Source organism: Fistularia commersonii, chromosome 20 (assembly GCF_037954325.1).
Source record: "Fistularia commersonii isolate RoL2024-O1a breed Wild chromosome 20, RoL_Fcom_v1.0, whole genome shotgun sequence".
NCBI classification, from domain to species: Eukaryota; Metazoa; Chordata; class Actinopteri; order Syngnathiformes; family Fistulariidae; genus Fistularia; species Fistularia commersonii.
The window spans coordinates 4,557,579-4,577,404 of record NC_141303.1 but is presented as its reverse complement, the minus strand read 5'-3'; the positions used below and the strand labels follow the sequence as shown (position 1 = coordinate 4,577,404).

Genomic DNA, 19,826 nt, shown 5'->3' with positions numbered 1-19,826 from the left:
CAGCCATGTCTAATATTACGTGTGAAAATGTTTCCAGCCTGTTGGTATTGAAGTTGAAATGTAGTGTAGCGTTTTAGTCAGGGAAATTTCTGTTTAATGAACAATAGCTGTTATTGGCCACAGCCACACCAGATAAGCCTGCCATATAACTAACTGTTTCCACTCAATTCCAGGTAAAAAAAAAAACAGAATTCATTGCACCCCGAACCACATCCACAAAATTCCCAGCAACCCAAAAATTACACAGAAAACAAGAATTAACATAAACCCCAACATTCATGACTCTTGACAGTATTGTGCTTTGTCTTTTTGTGATCTTTTATTGGATTTTTTTTGTAAACTAAAATCTATGAGCTAAAAGTGTCAGGGGTACTATGCGATAGAAGACTTTCGGCCAGAATGAAAGGAAAGGTGTGCAAGACAGTGGTGAGACCAGCAATGCTGTGTGGCCTTGAAACAGTAACAATGACGAAAAGACAGGAGGCAGAGCTGGAGGTCGCAGAGATGAAGATGAAAAGGTTCTCTATGGGAGTGACCAGGATGGATAGGATGAGGAATGAGTCTATCAGAGGAACATCACATGTTGGATGTTTAGGAGAGAAGGTCAGAGAAGCCAGACTGAGATAGTTGGGTCATGTACAGAGGAGGGATCGTGAATATATTGGTAGACGGATACTGAAATTGGAGCTGCCAGGCAGGAGGTCTAGAGGAAGACCAAAAAGAAGATTTATGGACGTAGCGAGATATGAAGGTTAGTCGGTGTGAGAGAGGAGGATACAGGGAATAGGGTCAGATGGAGAAGGTTGATTCGCTGTGGCGACCCCTGAGGGGAAAAGCCGAAAGAAGAAAAAGAAAATCTATGAATTCTTTTCGATGCACCACCCACATGAAATCACGTTAATGCCTAAAATCCCATTGGCTGAACAAAGTAATATTGAATTGCATGTCAATATTGTCTGTCTTCCATGAGACAATGGGAGGATGACTGAGTTTCATTAAGTGTAATCAAAGTGATGAAACTGCCCAAAAGACCTGGGTGATAGAGATGGAGCATCTCATTTAGTACAGAGGACATTTGTGTTTTTTCTGGTGTACCAAGTTGTTCTCCATATATAAATACATTATGATATTTTTTAGTTAGTGTAATGTTGTTATAATTACGGGCACCAAACAAAATTTGTGATGCAAATTATGTAAAAAAATAACTTCCATGAAATGTACGATACGATTTTTAGGGACTGTAAAGCAATGTCTATGCATATAAAATTAAAGCAGAATTAAACCCCTTACTCACATGTACCATTGCTAATAATAATACTACAAGTACTACATATTGTATGAAAAGTGTTTGAATAAAAGAAAAAACGTTTGAGTGTGAATTTGACAGGTATAAGTGACAGACAAAATGTGTCCTATTTCTCGGTGATCTAAATATCAGACTCTCCGTTGACAAATCCATGTAAGAATCACTACACTTAAGTCTTAACTGAAGCATTATTAAACATGTGAAATTTACCAGTCTCAGTCATCGTGAGTACTTTGTGAGTTTACAAACTCACCTTGGCAATTACTACCATTTGTATTACTACATCAAAACAACAGTCCAAGGAGCCTTTACTGGAGTAACTGCACCACTGCGACGTCTAATAAATATATGATCAATGAAAATCAACAGTCGTGGACAGTTGAACTTGTTTTCATGCATATACATTTGTTAATTTGAATGTAGGTGAAGGTAAATGCCTTTACTCTGAAAATAAAACCCTTTTCATTTGGCAAAAACCGGAAGTGAGTTTGTTTACAAACAGACTGCATTCCGGTCGGCGAAGAAGCAAAGGGGGAACGTTAGAGAAAAATACCGTCATTTTTTTTTACCACGTCCTTCTAACGCCTTGGAACTATCAATTATTTCACGACATAGACAGACAATGGCAAGTTTTGTAAATCACTTCTCAGTTTCATTTGCGTATTCTCATCACAGCTCTTTAATTGTTGGCTAACAGCTAGCTAGCCAAAGTAAACATGTTCAACATGGCTGATTGATACAGTTCAACAGGTGTCATTGAAAGTCCTTACCAGTCAAAAAAATACTCCGAAAATAGCTGCACACTAGTATTATACTTGGATATCCCAAATAAGCCAATCTCTACTTGTTCATGTTCTCAGCTGGCTGTACTTAGTGGTGGAGTTGCAGCTAGCAGTGTCAACTCCTAGCTTCATTAGCAGAAGTTTGTCGCGCTCACCTGTGTGTCATGACCGTCGTTGGCGTCTTGTGGAGCCTCAGATCGACGTCTTCACGGTTTATCCGTCTCCTTAAGACTTCTACTTTAACCGAGAGTTTAATTTCAAGGCCGGATCACACTTGTAGCTACCGTTGGATTGTGAACGCGCACAGCTCTACTGCACATAGGTTCAACCACAAGGTAAGCTATTTACAGAGCTAACAAGAAATGTACCGTCTACAAATGTGTACCCTGGAGTTACACTGTCTTTATTTCAGTCAATAAAAGCCCGATCCTGTCTTACGAAGATTACTGCAAGTGACATGGACCCACTCTTTATCTCCTATGGCACGGCTGGTGCACCGGATGATAATAATGATGAGGAGGAAGAGGAGAGTGCTGGTGGTGCTAGAGAAGGTGTGGGTGAACTGAAGAAGAGATTAGAAGATGACAGTTTTAAAGAGAGGATAATTACACCAGCACAGGTGAACACTGCAAGTACGGACCTCAAGAAAGAACTGAAAAAGACTGATGTCTCCAAACTGTCAAGTGAGTTGCATTTGACTGTAAGAGAAATGTTTGTATTCCGGATTTTAATCTTGCTGTATATGCTTGTAAACCAAATTAGTTAGAAATAGTGCTGTATTGATGGAATATTGCATATGGATCACTTTTGCTACGTTAAGATTTATAATCACAGTACAATTTGCAAACTGTTTTTTTTTTCCACCAGTGCCACACTAAGCAGTGTGGATAATTTAAAATACTGGAGCATTTTAGTCAAGGAAAACACTCGGTTGACGGTAAAGCATCCGTTAACCCTCATATTATGTTAAGGGTCAATTTGACCCATTTCACCCATTGACCCAACGGGTTAAATTGACCCTTATCATAATATGAGGGTTAAATAAGCAATAGCTGTTGTTGGCCACAGCCACTTCACCCAAGCCTGCAATTCAACTAATTGTTCCCGCTCAAGTCCAGGTAAAAAAAAAAAAAAAACAGAATTCCTTGCACCCAAACCATACCCTAAAAATTCTCAGCAAACCCAAAATCACACAGAAAACAAGCATCAACATAAACCCCAACATTCGTGACTCGCAACACTACATTTATATTATGATCATATGATATTAATTAATCTAACAAAATGCGTTTTGAAGCCAATATTATGATTAATCACACAGTGATATAAAAACATTTTTAACAACATTTTTCACTGGCTAAACCACCCATATAGCTGTTAACCTGTAAGTGCAACCCGATCTGCATTGTTTGTGATCCCCCTCTGGATGTGGGAGATCTATTGTATTTGTAAGTGTAATATTTATATTCTCTTGAATGCATGTGAATTTCTGATTCGGATCTTCTATTTTCCACCTCTGCAGAATCAGTTGAGAAAAATGTGAAGAGGATAAGTAGGCGGGAGAAAAGGAAGATGATGAAAAAAAAGGACAAGTCACATGAATCATCAGATATTTTAATGTTGGAGCTTCCATTTGCTCTTACCAGCCCCACTGCTTGGAAGGAACTGGGATGTATGTACCTTTTTGTAGCACAAACATGTAAATTATTGTATCATGCTAAACAGCCAAAATCAAGTGGCCTTATCAGGGAAATAGTTTAGACAAAGAGAGACAACAATGGACTCTCCATGCGTCTTCAATGGGTCATGGGCCATGGGTCTCCCCATGATAGGAAACAAGGGTATCAACACACAATTCATTGGCGTTACACATAAAACTCATATTTGGGGGATTTAGCATCTCTTATTTAGTTAGATCAGTCTCATGATAGTATACATGCATGTAACGCATCCTTTTTTACATCAGTTTGTCCCTTCAATACTAGTTTCCAACCAAGACTCGAGCCAAAAGAGAAAGAGAAAGAGAGGAGACAGTGGAGGAAGATTGGACAGTGAAGAGGATGTGGGAAAGAAGAAAAAGAAAGAGTGCCAAAGACCAAATTACTTCATTTCTATCCCCATCACAAACACCCAGGTAAAAATGATCCTGTCATTCTTTTTTTTTGTCTATTGTGAAGTTAGATACTTAGTTTCCCCCAATTCACTAAAAATTCTAGATAATGGGCAATTATTTCCATAGTGAACCATTGATGTTTTGCTATTTCATATTTCTCCATCAAACAACTCAGACTATTGTATGAGGACGGCTATAGTCATTGCTGTGGTGTATATCAAAAACTTTATCGTAATTACAAGAAATGACACCACATTGAATTAAGTTGAACAACAGCTTTGTTAAAGATGATTTCGTGCATTCCAAACAAAAAAAAAAAAATTATAGTTGCCTTAAATAAGATAAACCGCCTATGATACAAAGAAACAAAATCTATGAAAAAAACAATTTATACTTAATTCTGCATTAAAAATAAAAGTTCCGGTGTTCTCACACTTTTTTGAGATCTCTATATTTTTCAATATTATGTATAGACTTTGATTATACTCGTGGTCTTAGTCTACTGACACTCCATCTGTGGTGAGAACTGTAGAAGTTACACATGTTTTCAAGACCTTTTAATTTTTTCTTCTCAAACTGTCTTCTTACATTCCTCCTATGGCAGTAGGAGACAGTTGGCGATGTAATGACTGAATAGATATCACATTCTCTAATTAACTGCTGACAATAAATTGATCTAATTGCAGATTAGTACAGCAGTAACAGAAGTCCAGGAGGCAATTCTTCAGCAGGAGCCTCTATTGGCCAAAGCCATGATCCCGGTCCCAACTCTTCACATCACGCTGTTAGTTACTCACCTCGCCAATCAGGAGCAAGTAGACCTGTGAGTGGATCCACGTGGCAAAAACAAACAACCTGTACAGAATGTTCTCATGAAGAGGTCTGTCCAGCCACAATTTAATAGAATTTCCAACACCATAATTATACAATATTAGCTGTTCTCCTTGTAGCTTAACACAAGGCTATTAAAAATCATAAACAAGAGTAGAAAATCTTAATGACCACAATAAATGGTTTGCTGAGCGCAAAAGTTATAGGTGTCAAAGACCTTAAACATAATTCTTTTGAAACATTAATTGATCAGATTTGAATAATAAAATATATGAAGTGAATATTTGATTTATGTGCAGGAAGCAGCCTTGGGCTGAAACACAAAGGCAAATTGATCAATTCTAACAAAGTTCATTTCACATTTCCAGCATTAACAACAGCCCCAGAATAAACACACCACTATATAATCATAATCAGTTTTCAGGAATATGTGGCTGTCTGGGTATCTAAAAAATAGTAACAGAATAAAAAATAAACTCATTGTTGTTCTCGGTGTAAGCTTTAAGTGATATTTTGTTATTAGAATGTTAGAAAATAAACGTACTGCCCATTCCTTGTGTCACTGTAGACCGGTTGCCAACTGATTGTGATTAGCAGAATATGCATAAAATCACTGGAAATCAGAACGGATGGGAGGACAATGATAGATTTCAGAAGGGGGAAATTGGCTTGCCAGCTAATAAAAACTATGCTTCTTAAAAATGATAAAAATCTTCACTCAGTAATCTGTTTTTTTCCAGTTCATTGTTTTGTGCAGATCAAAATTTATTTGAAGTTTGTATCAAAGCTTGCCTCTCATAATGTAAGACATTAAACTGTTTAAATATTTATTTATTAACAGGACCTGGGATATGCAAACCTTTTCATGTTGTAGACTAAACGCAACATTTTCATAATGTCAAAACAGACTTTTGCAGACTTGGAAAATCTCTATCATTTCAACATCTCTTCTACCAAATATCTCCATGCAATCTTCAGATTTTATTCAAGTGTCCAAAGCCATCACAGTGTACACACACACACACACACACACACACACGTGCGCACACACACACACACACACACACACACACACACGCACAGCAACAAAAAACATGTCATTATTTAAATGTCACACAGCTCATTATCTGGTAATCGTTGAACTTCTAGAAAGAAAAAAAAAAAAGCTGAAAATATCAAAGAGAGGGATTGTATCTGTGAATGTACCACAAAGTACCCTAGCACAAATATGATATGCTGAAATATTGATTTATTAAGTAATCAATGTAAATCGGTGGTTTTATCTGGTGTCACATTTGTGTTATACATTAGAATAGAATACCCTGTGTATCCTCCTCTGTTTTTCATAAGACAGCCACGCAATGTCCAGTGACTAAATAATAGCACGTTGTGTTCGGTGCACTCAACACTGAACCCTAACCAATAAAGAACAATTGGATATCAGTTTTTAAGACTCTAAGTTACCTAACTTTATTTTGTGTACTTTTAATAAATTATTGAATATATTATAGTGTGTTTTTGCATACTATGAGGATATAGGTCAGTGTTGCCAGTGATCATAATGGTGACCTCATTCAATAAAAGGCTTCATTTGACATATTTTGATGTTAGAATTCAAAATTTCTTAAAAATTCCAAAACCTGTGGTTCAGAAGTTTGAATACACCAGGAATACCCAAACAAGCATCTGTTTGCTGTATACATCTATTCTTGGTTTTAGCTTATAGTAAAGTTTGTCTTAAAATCCAGTAGCACTGGGTTTTAATATTATGGTCTTTTGTAAACATCATTTTATAAGCAAGCAGAAAAACACTTGTATGATTAGTATCAGAAAAGAACAAAAACTCTAAAAATACATTTATCTCATTATTATCTTGTGTTAAACTGTAAAAACGGGGGGGGGGGGGGTGTTAAAGTTGTGATGTAATTAATTGGCAACTTGTAATGTAGAAGTCATGTTATATGATAACGCTGATGCTTAATCTGGAAGAAGACTGCGACATTAGTAATCACTAGATTCCGCTGTTATATAATACGAGCAGAGGATAGTGAGAGGATTAAGTTGTGATGTGATGATGTGTGTGTGTTCATGCATAGTCATGTGTCGTCCTCTTTCCAGGGCGGGAGCTGTGCTGGTGCAGGTCAGGCCGTTATTGGCTGATCTGCTGGGAAGGCAGGATTTGGTCCTACCCTTCTCAGGGATCAGCCACTTCAGGAAGGAGGTGGTATTTGTTGGTCTGGCCCCTGGACAGCACAGACACACACTGGACAGCCTGGCAGGTCAGTGATGTTTGGCTTTCCTCTCACCTTTTTTCATCTCCTCCTTCAACACTTCCTCCAGCTGCTCCTGTATATAATACATTTTGTTTGATTATGTAGTGGATAAATACTTTCATAAGTGTACTTTTTATTGTGCTCTAAACGAGAATACCTACTGTATGAGTAGATAAAAAGCATTGAAATGTACCAAGTAATCAAAATTCCTGCCGTTCTAAAGGTCACCGGAATAAGGTGATGCATGCTGTCCAGGGGACTTTACTGTATTGGAGTATAATGTATTTTCTAAGTAGTACCAGTATTGTGTCATCTATCACACTCTCATACTCACAGTTCTTCATGTTATGGGTTGACATAGGATACAAAAATGAGCCAAAATTTAGAATCAAGGTAAACTCAAAAATGGCTATTCACTTATTAATGAAAGAAAAACACTGAAAACATAATGACATGAAGTATAAAACTTTGAAGTTGTGTTGAAATTTTTCCAAAATGTAAATATTGTAAAAAAAAATCATTTTTCTTTTTTCTGTCTTCATTCCAGCCTTTGAATTTTGAATGATTAATTTTGGTGTGGTTTGTCTACCATATGGCTGTGCACACACAGTATGTGGAGGTGTATGAAGAAGAAGCAATTGCGTGTTTGCTTTTGTGTTGTGCTTTTGGCAAAAACATTAAGCCAAAAATTTTAAGAGGATTCTCACTCTGTTGGTCCAGCAGACACGCAAATGTAGTAAATGACCGGGTATTTATCCATTTTGCCCATTTATCTCAAAAATAAAAGCAAAATCTGCTTTATTTTTTAAGACTTTTATTTTCTTGGTTTCAGTTTATATAGATATCGGTTGTGTCCTCATCCAGCAAGAGGTGTGGTGATGGTGCTCTTTTATAGTTGGGTATTAAATTACTCAAACATACTGCATAGGACACGGCTTTTTCTGGGTTTTCTTTTTAAATGGATTTGGATTTAAAGAGTCTTTGTAATTATAACTCTGTTTCAAGAAAAAGTTCGGCAAATATGGCATGTCAACCTATGACTAAATCCCATCACAGGTCATTTTAAATGGAGAGTGAAATCATGCTTTTTAAGAAAATGGTGGCTTTCAGTGGTGTTATTGTTCTCTCTGAGTTTGCAAATGTATTATTTTAAATTGTTTGATATTTTTTATTTTGGGGGTGTAAATCACTCAGGGGCCTCAGTAGCTGCAGGAATTTCTTTCCTCTCTTTTTATATCAAATACCGTATTTTAAAGGGGCAGCTTTAGTTACTTGCACATAACAGTAGCTTTGAATGCACTGTCATTGCAATGCAAAGTTACTGACAACATTATTCTGAAACAAATCCAGGAAGATCAGTTTTGATTAACCAAATCAATATTCACCATTTTTTTATACACATTCCTAATTCAAAGTAGGTCTGGGGAAACTATTTGCAAATATTATCTATATTTGTATAACCTTTGGCATTGAATCCTGTATTTTTTTTATTTTACATTTATTTTTTATATCTTAAATTGTGATACACTGTTTTACAAAGTTTAAAGGGTTCTAAAACAATTTATCCAGTCATGGTCAGTTGTCAGGTATGATCTTGGTTTTTGATTTATACCAATATCAACTTGTTTATTTTTATTAGGTTTGGATAAACATGCTACAAACTTATTAAAAATGTAGTCACTGTGAAAAATCAACTGTTTTTTTATATTGTAGTTTGGAGGATTTAAACAACAGTATCAAAAAGAAAAAAATTGTTAATATGAAACAGAGTTATATTTAAAGATTTAGATGAGATTAATGCACGTAGACATGCTTTTAAAGGCAACAGTTCACTTAATCAAACATCAAAATAAATGTGAACTTTAACTAATCTTCATTTATACACAAAGACAGACTTCTGGATATCATGATGTATTATCTTTTTCCAATATCACTCCAACATGGAGCTCCCGTTTGAAATATATCTACAAAAAGAAGATTGTGTGTCACTTTAATTAAAAGAAAATACTTAATACATATAATATATTTAAACACAGCATATCCATTGGGGAATAATTGGTCTTTGTTGTCAAGTTCCTTAGTTTTGTTGTTTCTTCGATTTACAGACACACAAAAACTTGTAGCCATACAACAACCAGCAACAAAATCCAGGGGGGAAACAGGAGCACTGCTTTGTATGTGTATGCAAATTCAAATGATGATAGCTCCTGGAAGGTAAATATATAGATATTTTTAAACCCCTTAAATCAGAGGTGAAAGTCTGAGCTTCAAACATCTTGATTATTTCATTCCTATGCTATAGCGCTGTGTTGTGTATAGAAGTAATGTGCTCAGTCCAAACACCTTCAGACCTGACTATAAAAGGCTCTGAATGGAAATCCTGATAAATTGAGATTATATTTATACCTAACTTGTTTACTGTTTTCTTCATCTATGTTTTCTGCACAAAAGAAGTCTTATTAGAAACCCCTGAAAGGCTTTGACACATAAGGATTGTTAAGAGATCAGAATGACTCCTCTCCACCAGTGCGATTATTCAAATTTTTCTTTTAATTTCTTCTAAAGAATTCTTATGATTTGTGAAGACAGTCCCAAATAATGTTTTAATATTCATATTTTCCAAGTGTAAAATATGGAACAAGAAAAATAAGGACCGATCGGAATGGGATGGAGCAGCCTGTGCTCTTGTTTTCTCTGTCCACCACTTCTATTGATTATATACTAACCTTTCTCTCCTTGATGTGCTGCTTTTCTAAAAATAAATCACTGATTTCTCTCTCTCAGCCTCATTGTTTTGTGTGTCGGTCAGCGTGCTCTTGCTCTTGCAGGGTCAACCTTCTTGTTTGTTTGCACCTCTGTATGTGTTTATATTTGTCCGCGAAAATGATTTACAACCAAAATGTCTTTTCTTGTTGTTGTTTATTCCCGCATCCTATGACACACCATCTCAACCCCCAAAAAATTCTCTAGTTTTGTACTTCCAAATCTAAGTTCGCCTCCTAGTGATAGCTGTGTGATTACCTGCCTCTTTCATAATTATCAATTTGTCTTTTTTAAATACATCTTTCACAATATGGAAATAAGGAAACAAATCAATATCCAGATATGCTGATGCCTATATTTATATGTAGCCTAATATCTGCTTAGGTTTCAAAAACCAGAAATAAAACAATTGTGTAGCCAGCATAATAGAAATAGTTCAATCCATACTGTGAATCATTCCTTGAGTCCTGCGAATGCATACAGAATTCTTGCAAGGCTTTACTTTTTTGTTGCAGAGTTGTTGCGAAAGCATTTTGAGGAGCGGGGCCTTCTTCAAGGAAACAATCGTGGGTTTGAACCGCACCTCACCATTATGAAGCTGTCCAGAGCATCCAAACTAAGAGCTCAGGTAAACAATGACGTCTATGTGCGATCAGTGTTTGCTAACATGTGCTGTGAAGTATCATTCTATGCAACCAATTTTTTTTTTTCATTTATTGAAAAATTAAAACCCCAACCTATTTTTGAGAGTAAGGACATGAATACTTTTATAGTTTTTTTTTTAACTATTTATTAATTAGCAGAAAATAAAAGCTCTCCTTTCTCTTACTCTTTAATTTGTTTCCTCATACATTAACTAATTGGTTTCCCTGTTGAGTTCCCGGTTGTATATAGCCCTGGAACTGAATCTCCCAGACAAAATGTGCAACTAGCCATGCTATTTATTGTTATTGATTCACATTTCTTTTAATATTATTCCTTAGTGTTTGTTTGTTGTTTTTTAAAATATGATTATAAATATATGTATCATGGGAAAAGGGGATGTCCTATGTTGAACTTGTCTCTTTCAGTATTTGGATACAAGAATACAAGATATCACCAACCAAATAAAAGCAAGAATAATGTTTGGTGTGTTATATTGAAAATAAATATCTAAAATCAAACTTAATAAATGGCATAGCATCAGATAAAAAGAAAGTAGAAAATAATTGAGCCATGGAATGAGGACTCCAACAGTATAGATGTGGGTGCAGAATGCACTGATAAAGCAAAATGGGGAGAGGAAATTAATCAGTTGAAAATTTATCAGAAGGACATAGGAATTTGACAGCAGACAAACAGGAAGAAGAGTTCAGTGTTTTGTTTAGCTTTGACACCTGATGACATCCCTTCCTGTCTGGCGCCTGCCAGACGGTCCTCACCGCTTCCAGAATCTGTCAAAAATGGACGTGCATGTGATAAACTTTGAATAAATTATATTTATCTATTCTCTTGCTTTCTTTGTCTCTCAGGGTATAAAGCGTGTGGACCCGGCCCTTTTCTCCAACTATACCAACAGGTAGGAACTTCCATATATCAGAAAGAAAAAGGACAAATGAAGCACTTAATATCCCATCATTCATTATAAAACCCATTCTCCCTTATTCATGTTTACTATTCTATGTTGTTGTCACAGAAATTCATAATGCATTTGAAGCTGAACGCTTTGATTCTCAAGTCAGGCATCAATCATATGGACAATCATCCTCAAACTGCGGTCACTCATTTCATCCTGCTCTCTGATTCTCAGGTTTTTTGGAGACCAAACTGTTGAGCGTGTAGATCTTTGCTCCATGTTGAAAAAGAAACAGCAGGATGGATATTACCACACGGAGATGTCACTTCAAATCGGTCAGTATAGACACTTCACTGCAACCTTGTGGTCACGCAGCAGTTTTTTTAGTACAGTATTGAGCCACCAGAGGGAGTGTTCTTCCTACATACTGGACAGATTCACCGCCTACTTATTAGCTACAGAGCATTTTATAGTAGCACATTTTACAGTTCATTTGCTATAAATTAATGGAAAAAAGCTCTTTATTGAATCCATCTGTTTTTAAAGCATCTTGGAAACCATCATAGACATGGAGGGAAGGATTTTAGTGACTATTAGTGTGCTGAGACTTTGCAGGATGTTTGCTCGGGCAAAGAGCTTAAGGTAGATTTCATAATTTTAGTGGTGGAAGAAAAATAGCCTCATGTAACCTTGAGCTATAACCAGATATCAAGTATCTCTAGGCTTGTGCACAGTGCTGAGAAATGGATAAGGACATTTATACAACAATGGACTTCTCTCTAAAATAATGTACCAGGCTTTAATACCCACAGCTTGCCATTACATTCAGCTTTCATTTAGTTTTGCCTGAGGATTTCACACATGACAAGTGCACTGGTCTTTTGACTGTTGTGTGTCAAAATAATGGCACGTGCGGTGTTGTAATAGCTTTCCGAATGAAATCTAAGAGAAAGAGAGTGATTACTACTCATAGTATAATTTGGTATTCAAAAGTGCTTCATTATCATTTCCCCCTGTTTTGGAGATGTAGCTAGTATTGTTTCCAAAAGGAGGAAAGGGATACAAAATACTTTTTATACTCCCCAGGAAAACCAGTTGTTCAATAGTAGTATCTTCTGCAGATCATGCCCTCTGACCTCATCACTTTAGTTGAATAATGCGATTCACCAGAGCACATGTGGCCTCTATTTTTAACCATCATTTTACATCCAGGTATTTGATTGATTCGATTGCTGTGAGCTGCGTGATATCAAAAGGATTCCTACGAAATCCATGTTGTTGTCCGTGATGCTGTGAACCCAAAAGCGATGTGACACAGTGAGATGGAGAATCTGTTTCATTTCCCAGTGTCACAGTGAAATTGTTTATCTGTCGTCTGCTGAGTAGCACCTGCAGTTTGTGAACGACAGCAGCGGTGGTTTGGGGGCAAACAGAGAAAGAATAATGCTTTATTTGCTCACTTTATCTTGTTTTTTTTTTTCCATTTGGTATGAGGAGTCCTGTTTACTGGCAGTTTAGATTTGTTGTTCGTGACAAACTACTCTCTCTCTTACTTTGCTCTTGACGTTGAGTCGTGTACAGCTTCACTGTCACACCCACACACTGTAATACAACAAAATATAAATACATCAGCCCCTGATATTAAAACCAACACACCATTATAGTTATTTAGAGAAATTCACTGGCCTCTATCGGACTGTTGCTGACAGAAGCTGACTGTAAAATTAAAACTGAATTCACTGGCAAACAATAAAGAGAAACATACCTTTTTAGTAGTTTGGAATGAAACTCTTCAAGTTAATTACCCAAAATGTTGTGACCTATTTCTAAACGTCATTAGAGTGTGCTTTTTGCAGGCATTATAGTGTATGGTTTTATACGCATTATACTGTAATCTCAAAAGTCAGATAAAAATACACACCCATGTTGAAGTGTTTTCATTTGGATAAAAACAGTCACAGAAAAACTAAAGCCACCCAATAACATAAAATTCTTACTTAGTAAGAAGTAAAAACAGTGCAAAATTAGCATTGAGTTTAGAATAACCAATTTCACTCCAATTTCACATTCTGCAGTAATTCTTTACTATTTTGTATTTTATATCACATGTAAGAAAGACTGTTTCTAAACTTATTTTGTTGTGAGCTACTATTTTGGAGTATTTACAAACCTATTAATGCTAAAGCTTATCCTAATTGTGGCTTTAACATACACTATACGGCCAAAAGTATTCGCTCACCCATCCACATAATGGGAATCAGGTGTTCCAATCACTTCCATGGCCACAGGTGTATAAAATCAAGCACCTAGGCATGCCGTTTTTACAAACATCTGTGAAAGAATGAGTTGCTCTCAGGAGCTCAGTGAATTCCTGTTTGGAACTGTGATAGGATGTCACCTGTGCAACAAATCCAGTCGTGAAATTTCCTTCCTCGCTCCTTAATATTCCACAGTCAACTGTCAGCTGTACTGTAAGAACATTGACGTGTTTGGGAACAACAGCAACTAAGCCACAAAGTAGTAGACCACATAAAGTGTCGGAGCTGCTACAGACCTCCAAACGCCATGTGGCCTTCAGATTAGCTGAAGAACAGTGTACAGAGAGCTTGATAGAATGGGTTTCCACGGCCGAGCACATCACCAAGTGCAATGGAAAGCGTTGTATGCAGTGGTGTAAAGCACGCCGCCACTGGACTCTAGAGCACTAGAGACGCATTCTCTGGAGTGACAAATCACGCTTATCCATCTGGCAATCTGACGGATGAGTCTGGGTTTGGCGGTTGCCAGGAGAACGATACGTGTCTGACTGCATTGAGCCAAGTGTGAAGTTTGGTGGAGGGGGGATTATGGTGTGGGGTTGTTTTTCAAGAGCTGGAACTCTGTAAGCTTCAGCATACCAAGACATTTTGGACAATTCCATGTTCCCAATTTTGTAGGACCAGTTAGGACTGGTGCCCAGTCTTCCAACATGACTTTGCACCAGTGCACAAAGCAAGGTCTGTAAAGACATGGATGACGGAGTCTGGTGTGGATGAACTTGACTGGCCTGCGCAGAGTCCTGACCTCACCCCGATAGAACACCTTTGGGATGAATTAGAGCGGAGACTGAGAGCCAGGCCTTCTCAACATCAGTGTGTGACCTCACCAATGTGCTTCTGGAAGAATGGTCAAAAATTCCCATAAACATACTCTTGAACCTTGTTTACAGCCTTCCCAGAAGAGTTGAAGCTGTTCTAGCTGCAAAGGTTGGACCAACATTATATTGAACCCTATGGATTAGGAATGGGATGTCACTTAAATTCATATGCGAGCGATTACTTTTGGCCATATAGTGTATGTACATGTATGTAATATAACCTTGGAAATACGCTTAAACAGGAAACATTTGGAAGAAATATGACTAATGCTCTAAAAAATGAGTAATGCAATTTTCACTAACATCCACCAAGAGTACATGATCAGCACATAACCAAATGCACCGTGGACAGCAAATTAGGAATTTTACTTTACAGGGAAACATGTTTCTACACTGTACATGTGGCAATGAACGCTTTGAATAATCTGTGCACTCATAGAGCAAGCATCTGTGGTGAAAGAGTCCACAAGTGAGAAATACAGAGGAATTTATACAGACAGTTGATTGACAGGAACTCCCAATGCAATGCTGTCATGTAGTCAAAGTAATTGCCGTTTGATTGTGTGTGCGCGCGTGTGCATAAGAAACTGCGCTCGGCGGAAAGTCTGTGGCACCAGTATGTGCGGAAGCGTTCTGTCACAATGTTGTGGATCAGTGGGCCGTCTGAGAGACACCAAGTGACAGTGTGTGTGGGGGAGTTAGAAAGCAGAGGGGAGTGTCTACCTCACACTTCTCAGCTCATGTTTTTGTCAAGTGTTTTTCCACAACAATGCACAGGTACATGTATGAAAGGTAATGCTGAACACCTGATTGTATTAAATGATGACTTGATACCATATTTATGCTGTTGGTTTTCAGTGTGGAGGATTACAATAATATCTTTATGTCATGTATATAGAATCTCACTGATATCTGGTGTAGCTTAATATTTATAACTGCAATTTATGGGGTCAAAAGAATTTGAACAATGACGCGACTGTCTTTGCCAGAACATGAACATCATAAAAGCCCTGTCAAGTGTAGCGCAAAGTGCTGTTAAACTGCTGATATGTGGATAGGTACTGTCATGGCAAATGGGAGACAGAACAGCAAAGCAAAGGCTGAGCGATGACTTTCTGAAGAATCATGTGACAGAAAGTTTGCGTCATTGCACCAGTTTAATAATTTATCTACCACAAGGTACTTGTATGATGCCGCCTCACAGTGAGATTCTTCCACGGTCACTGTTTTCCTGGTGGACTATTATGTTTGAAATTGGAACATCCACAACTGGGTTGTGTATTGATGATGAGCAAGTAAACAATGAGTTTTTAGTCAGAATTCAAAAATGTAAGTTTAAAACATGCAAATTTACATACAAATTGTTCTCCGATGGACTGACCGAAACAACACTTCAAAAGATTAGAGGAGAACTGATTGATACGTCATTGCGATGTGCACAACCATTTGCTCACTTTTAAACACCCTGTTCCAACACAACCAAAATAAAAGGACCGTATCATTTTTTTAAAGCCCTTACCAACATAAAATTCTTAATTTGGAAAAATCTGAAACATGAATAAAAAGAAAATGCAATTTTTTTTTTTTTTATTGGATCCCAGTAACAGATTAAGTCTTTGTACCGATGTAATTATTTTTTGTGAATTATACACATTCTAGACTTATTGCCTACTTGATAAAGTGGATATGGAGAGATTTGTCACTTTGTGTGAAATTATATGGTCTAATAGTTCAACAGTCGAATGATGTGTCGCAAGCGGCTGTTGGAGGAAATTTAATGATTTTATTATTTATAGTCCATAAGGCATTGAACAGTCTGTCAAGGACATTAAAATTGTAAAAGATGTGAAAGTCTCACATTGTCAAACACCAATTCTCTTTTGAGATATTTGGAGCTGTTAAAAACACAAATGAAAAAGATGATGGTGACGGATGGTGGGAAAACAGAACCACCAATGTAATGATGCCCTGATAATGAAGATCTTGTTGCAAGTATTCTCATGTCAAAACTTGATTGTGCAGATTTCCCTGCGGAAATTATGATAATAATATCTATCGACAGTCCTGAATGAATGGCGCTTAATTTTTGAAAAGCCTCGCTGTTGAGTTTTCTAACTGTGACATCTGTGGCTTGCCAACAGCATATCCATTCAGGGCCATTATATTTGACATACTGTAACTAAAAACAGTATCTTCAAGACTCCAACTCAGAATTAAACAATAGTAGTTCTCATGTATCTTGTTCCTTTATCTGTAAAGCTAAGTTTTGCGTGATTCTTTTTAATATTTATAAGTCCAAGTTGTGGCCTCAAATGTCCTAATTTTGCAAGGATTGGAGAAACTGGTCAGATGTGCTATTTTCCTGTTAAATGGGTGTGTTCCATTTAGCAATGAAAAAAAACATTAAAGGGTGAAATTTCAAGATGTTAGGACGTAGGAAAAACATCCTGTTGGTGAGTGTTCTCATATGTATGTTGTTGGTGTGACATTTGCAGCTGGTGTGCAGCAGTGCGGTAATACTGTCTGTGGACAATTAGGTACGGCAGTTTCTCTGCCCTTTTGGTATTTACAGCTGAATATACTCACAACACCCAACTTTACATCAAGAACCACTAACACAGTGTGTGGGCATAAAAAGAGACAAATACGCACGTTTACAAATGCACTCAAACAGCTCTCACTGACCGATGAGGGCAGTTTGTTTCTCTGCAACCTTTTAGTATTTATTATAGAGAAGGTCATTTGTTTTTTTTTTTTGTTTTTTTTAACCCGACTGTGCTGCTCTGCTATTTTTCATTCAGTGAGTTCCACTGCATATTACAAGTAGCCAGGCATCGGCAGCAGATCGCAGTGGCTGATCATTTCATTTAAGAAAAATTATGGGGGAGAGTGCAAAAGAAACATCCAAAAAGAGATGTATCTTGTTTTTTAGAAATAGTTATGTAAATACGCATTTCACCTAAGCTTAACCAGACATACTCCATATTGTGAATAATCCCATACAGACACACAGCCAAATTAATTACTCGGCAGAGCTATTAAGTTAAACTCTGTCTATGCTCATTTTTGAATGTTTCCAAATACAGAATATTGAAATTCCTTGAATAAATCTAGAGGTCTAGCTTTTCAAAACCTTCTATTGCATAACAACATTTTAGTTGGAAAACATAACTTGGGACAAAATTGGTTGGAACTTATTATGTTGCTAAGTAGTATTCCAGAAGGAAAAAAGGCACCAAAACTGACAACCATGATAGGGAAGATACTATGTGCGATTAAGGCTTTTTTAAATCAAAATTAATATGCAGCACTAGGGTTGGATGGCATTTAACCCAGTTGGTAAGTGGGCTGCTTTACTTTGCTCGTGTAAAACTGGAGCTATCTATTGTTTTATCATGAAAAATTAAATCCTTCTCCAGCACTGATTTCAAGTAGTGTCAGATGGAGTATAGAAACTAATTCAACCTGAATATCAGGCTTGATGGCATATGTAGTGCTCTGAAAATGAGGGGAAATCAAAAACAAATGTGAAAGCATAGCTCCCTGCTCTATGGATACAGAAAACAGACCAGTGTCTTACCCAATGTTGGTATTGTAATAGGTAGCAGGTGAAGAGAAGAAACATTAAGAAGATAAAACAAGGGCTGGAATGACACTAACCAGATGAGACAAGGAAGGACAAAGGGCAAGTTGGAGAAGAGGGCAAGGAGGAAAGAAACTAATTCCGCAATGACTGAGCAGATAAGAGGATAGAAGGATAAGTGAAGGAGAAGTAGAACATGATAAGTGAAGGCACGAGTGAGAATAAGCAAGCGAAACTAGATGAATGTTACGAGTGAAACAAAGACAGATGGAAAGAGGTGAACAAGGTGCGGTAAAAAGGAAAGCGAGGAGAAGAGCTGGTATGATGGCCAGACAGATGGTGAAAGTCTGAGTGAAAGTGATATTAAAAGCGCAACAATTTTGGCATTTCGTTTTAATGGACAGACAGAGAAGGCTGACGTGGATCATGAAAAGCAGGAATGACACCTCTAGATGGAAAGAAATCCAAAGGAAATAATAGAATATGTTGACAGATGGAGGAAAATTAGAAAATTAGAGAATTAGAAACTTAAGACAAGAAGATTGTCTCTTGATTTGTGTGTCGCATTTAATGAGAATCACCCGAAACAGCGTGTACTCCTCTCAACGTCTTGTTTCAGTGTTGTTTATTTTCAACATTTATTTTGTCTCAACATTTGTTGCAACGTTTATTTTGCTCTGTCAAACACGCTTACAAAAAATCATTAGGCAAGAAATGCCTTCTTGTGCATTCTGCTGTGACTATTTGATGTCACTGTAATACTTAAAATGAATTGTGTGTGTTACTCAGAATAACAGCCGGTTGCAAGTCCAAGCCATCAAAAGGTCCGAGATATTATCATAGTTCATGAGACATTATCATATGAGACATTTTCATAGTTTAGATTTAAATGCGAGTGCTACAAGTGGTATAGTTATTTGTTTAAAAAAACAAAATGTAGTAGAAATAGAAATCCACCATAGTGAATGTGACAGAAAAATACATTCACAGATGCTTATTTAGTTTACTGATCCCTCATTTTGACAGTCTCGACAGTGCATATGAGCCAGCCAAATACAATACACAGAGATGTGTCAGATATGGATCTATTGCAGTGTCTACTTGCATTGTAATTGAGTTGATTTTGTTTTATCTTATTGTGTATGTATGCTGAAATCTGTGATGCATATTCTTACTCTTTTTTTTTTTTTTTTTTTTTTTTTTTTGTCACTTGGATTAAGTTTGAAGTGCTTGTTAACATACAAATTCAAATTCCATGATAAGGCCAAGAGATTGGAACGTAGTATACAAAACGCAGTAGGGTGTCTATACAGCAGAACCTCTGCTTACAAATTGAATTCATTCTTAAGTCGACAAATGAAATGTTAGCAAACTGAACATGGGTTTATTTGTGATAAAAATTCAGAAAGGAATTAAAGATAACCTTAAATATAACTGTTTTTTTTCTCTTCTCAACAATACTTCACTCTGTTATCTTCATCAAA

General features: G+C 36.8%; 1 protein-coding gene across 2 annotated transcripts in view; it reads left to right on the top strand.

Annotated features, from left to right (window-relative positions):
- The first annotated feature begins 1,820 nt into the window (after positions 1–1,820).
- The window catches only part of akap7 (A kinase (PRKA) anchor protein 7), a 42,217-nt gene continuing 24,211 nt past the window's right edge, over positions 1,821–19,826 (top strand). For both annotated transcript variants that reach the window (XM_086167400.1, XM_086167399.1), the window contains exons 1-9: positions 1,821–2,423; positions 2,501–2,771; positions 3,611–3,760; positions 4,074–4,222; positions 4,888–5,024; positions 7,151–7,311; positions 10,584–10,696; positions 11,580–11,626; positions 11,858–11,958. In XM_086167400.1, the coding sequence (XP_086023526.1) occupies positions 2,253–2,423; positions 2,501–2,771; positions 3,611–3,760; positions 4,074–4,222; positions 4,888–5,024; positions 7,151–7,311; positions 10,584–10,696; positions 11,580–11,626; positions 11,858–11,958 (1,300 nt within the window). In that variant the 5' untranslated portion in view covers positions 1,821–2,252. The remainder of the gene's footprint in view (positions 2,424–2,500; positions 2,772–3,610; positions 3,761–4,073; positions 4,223–4,887; positions 5,025–7,150; positions 7,312–10,583; positions 10,697–11,579; positions 11,627–11,857; positions 11,959–19,826) is intronic.